This window comes from Limanda limanda, chromosome 6 (genome assembly GCF_963576545.1).
Source record: "Limanda limanda chromosome 6, fLimLim1.1, whole genome shotgun sequence".
NCBI classification, from domain to species: Eukaryota; Metazoa; Chordata; class Actinopteri; order Pleuronectiformes; family Pleuronectidae; genus Limanda; species Limanda limanda.
The window spans coordinates 26,969,645-26,972,229 of NC_083641.1; the positions used below are offsets into that span (position 1 = coordinate 26,969,645).

The 2,585-nt window shown below is 36.3% G+C and overlaps 1 protein-coding gene across 1 annotated transcript; it reads left to right on the top strand.

The window, feature by feature from the left end:
- Window positions 1-870: 870 nt before the first annotated feature.
- On the top strand, window positions 871-2,039 carry LOC133003011 (optic atrophy 3 protein homolog). Its single transcript, XM_061072598.1, has 2 exons — window positions 871-1,012; window positions 1,756-2,039. Exons 1-2 carry the CDS (start codon window positions 871-873, stop codon window positions 2,037-2,039), a joined length of 426 nt encoding a protein of 141 aa, XP_060928581.1.
- The last annotated feature ends 546 nt before the right edge of the window (window positions 2,040-2,585 follow it).

Consider the following 2,585-nt stretch of genomic DNA (forward strand, 5'->3'; position numbering starts at 1 on the left):
CATGTTTCTTCTTCTCACTGTATTGTTGTATTGTTTTTCACTATTAATCCTTTGGTGCTAGTAGATATTTTATTATTATTATATTATATTATATATATTTTTTCAGGTAAATGAATTGGCTTTTTGAGGGGTTTAACATGCTCCAAACGTTAACCAAAGTTTGCAGAAAATTGGTTTGTTTTTTATTTCTTTATTTGCTTATTTATATTTTAGTTTATGATCTTAGGTAAAAGTAACTTCCACGTTTTTGTAATTGCTATCAAAGAAAAACATATTTTAATTTTTACTGTTATCGTTTTATTTCCTAGATCCAGAAAACAATTCAGTTTGATTGTGACATTCACTTTCTGATCCACATGTCAACAAAAGGTGCTGATAGTGCGTCCTCTCGCTCTTTGCCAGCCACACCACAGAAGAAGAAGGAACTAGATATTTTGTTGATGGGTGTGTCAAACGGAGGACCGCCTTCATACACATAAGAGAATAGACTGTATAAGAGGCACTTGCTGGAGCTCAAGTAACAGCTACAGAAGAAGAAAACACAATAGGAAAACATATGAGCTCATATACAACAACAGCAACTTCCAAACTTAATTTGTTCTTATTTCATTTGTTTGTCCTTCTTATTGTATTGGTGCTAGTAGAAGTTTATTTTATTATTATAATAATTGTTGTATTATTTTTTCATTACTATTATTATTATTATTATATTATGTTATATACACATATTTTCAGGTAAATGAATTGGCTCTTTGAGGGGTTTAACATGCTAAAATCGTTAACCAAAGAAAATCATATTTTAATCTTTACTGTTATTGTTTTGTTTCCTAGAGCCAGAAAACAATTCAGTTTGATTGTGTGTCCGCCAAGATGGTCGTCGGTGCCTTCCCCATCGCCAAGCTCCTCTACCTGGGAGTGAGGCAGATGAGCAAGCCGGTGGCGAACCGGATCAAAGCCGGAGCCCGGAGGAGCGAGTTCTTCAAAAGCTACATCTGCCTGCCGCCGGCCCAGAGTGAGTACCCGGGGGAAAAAACAGCAATAACATAATACATGGTTATACCACTTAAAATTAGATTAGATTCAACTTTATTGTCATTGCACAGTACAAGTATTTATACAACGAAATGCAGTTTAGCATCTAACCAGAAGTGCAAAAAAAAGCAGTAAAAGTGCAGAGTATTGTGCATATTAAAGTGAAAATGTAAATCAATAAGATCTGTACAGTAAGAAATATATATGGAATATTACAGTATTAACAGGAATTGTATGATATAAGGACGATGAATACACTATGAGCAGGATAAAAATATAAATATGTATAAATATGAATACACTATAGGCAGGATAATACAGTAGTAAAAAAAGTAACAGTTAGTGCAAATGTACAAATGTTCAGTGGTTGGAGGAGGGGGTGTGGCAGTCCAAGCCAGGGTGGAGAGGGGGGGGGGGGGTATAGTCAGTGGAGAAGGTTCTCATCAATGCAGATGCCAAGATAATTATAGTAGATATATAACTAATGTAAATATATATATTCTTTGTCTCCTAGAACTTTAAGCAAAACAGCCTCTAGCTCTAAATAATTACCATAGACATTTCTATTATTCACACAAAACATTGCAACAGACGACGATCTTTGTTAATGTATTTGCAGGTGTATCATTCAGCACATTTGTGCATATTTGAGAAACCTAGTCTTTTTTTATTGAAAGCCTAACTTCCATGTGCTTGTGTATTGTTTGTTCATTTCCCTCACAGTTTACCACAGGGTTGCGATGAGAACCAAGATGCGGATCATGGGCTTTCGGGGCTCCACCATTAAGCCGCTGAATGAGGACAAGGCTGTGGAGCTGGGCGCAGAGTTGCTGGGAGAGGCCTTCATCTTCCTCATCGGCACTGGATGCATGGTGCTGGAGTACAGCAGGCAGGCCGCTAATTCCCGCCGCAAAGAGGAGGAGCTGACTGAGACCATCACAACCACGAGGATGATCATGTTAACCGAGGTCAAAACAGATGAATTTAGATCATATAAAATAAAATAAAAAGTGTAAGAAGCAAGAAGTGAAAAAGCTGCTGTGTTTTAAAAAACTACATTACACACAATGCCTTCAAGGTAAACATATCACAACTTCCGGAGTGATCCAAGTTCCGAAGAAATAAATTATATAAATTATAAATTAGAGCCTGTGTTGGATTTAATAAAAAAAACAATCTGGTTTTCTCTTTTAATTCAAGGTAAATAAACTTTTTTTCTTTTTAACTCTCTCTTTACCTTTTGACTCTTTTCTCAAATGTCTTTGTAGCGTGAGAGAAAGCAGGGATATTGATAGTTGCCACAACGCCACCTGGGGAGTTTCACCTCCAGGAATATTAATATATACTACGTGCGACAGCACAGGTTCTTGGATTCACTGGGGCAAGAGAAGTGTTTAAATTAATAGAGAATTACTTTAATAAATCAAATACATATTACCAAAGACACAATAAGCACACAAAAACACACCAAACACTTGAATTAAAATACTTACAAAAGGGGGAGGGATTAATAAAGCCGACCACCCGTGACACAGCAAACCAAACAAAACGGG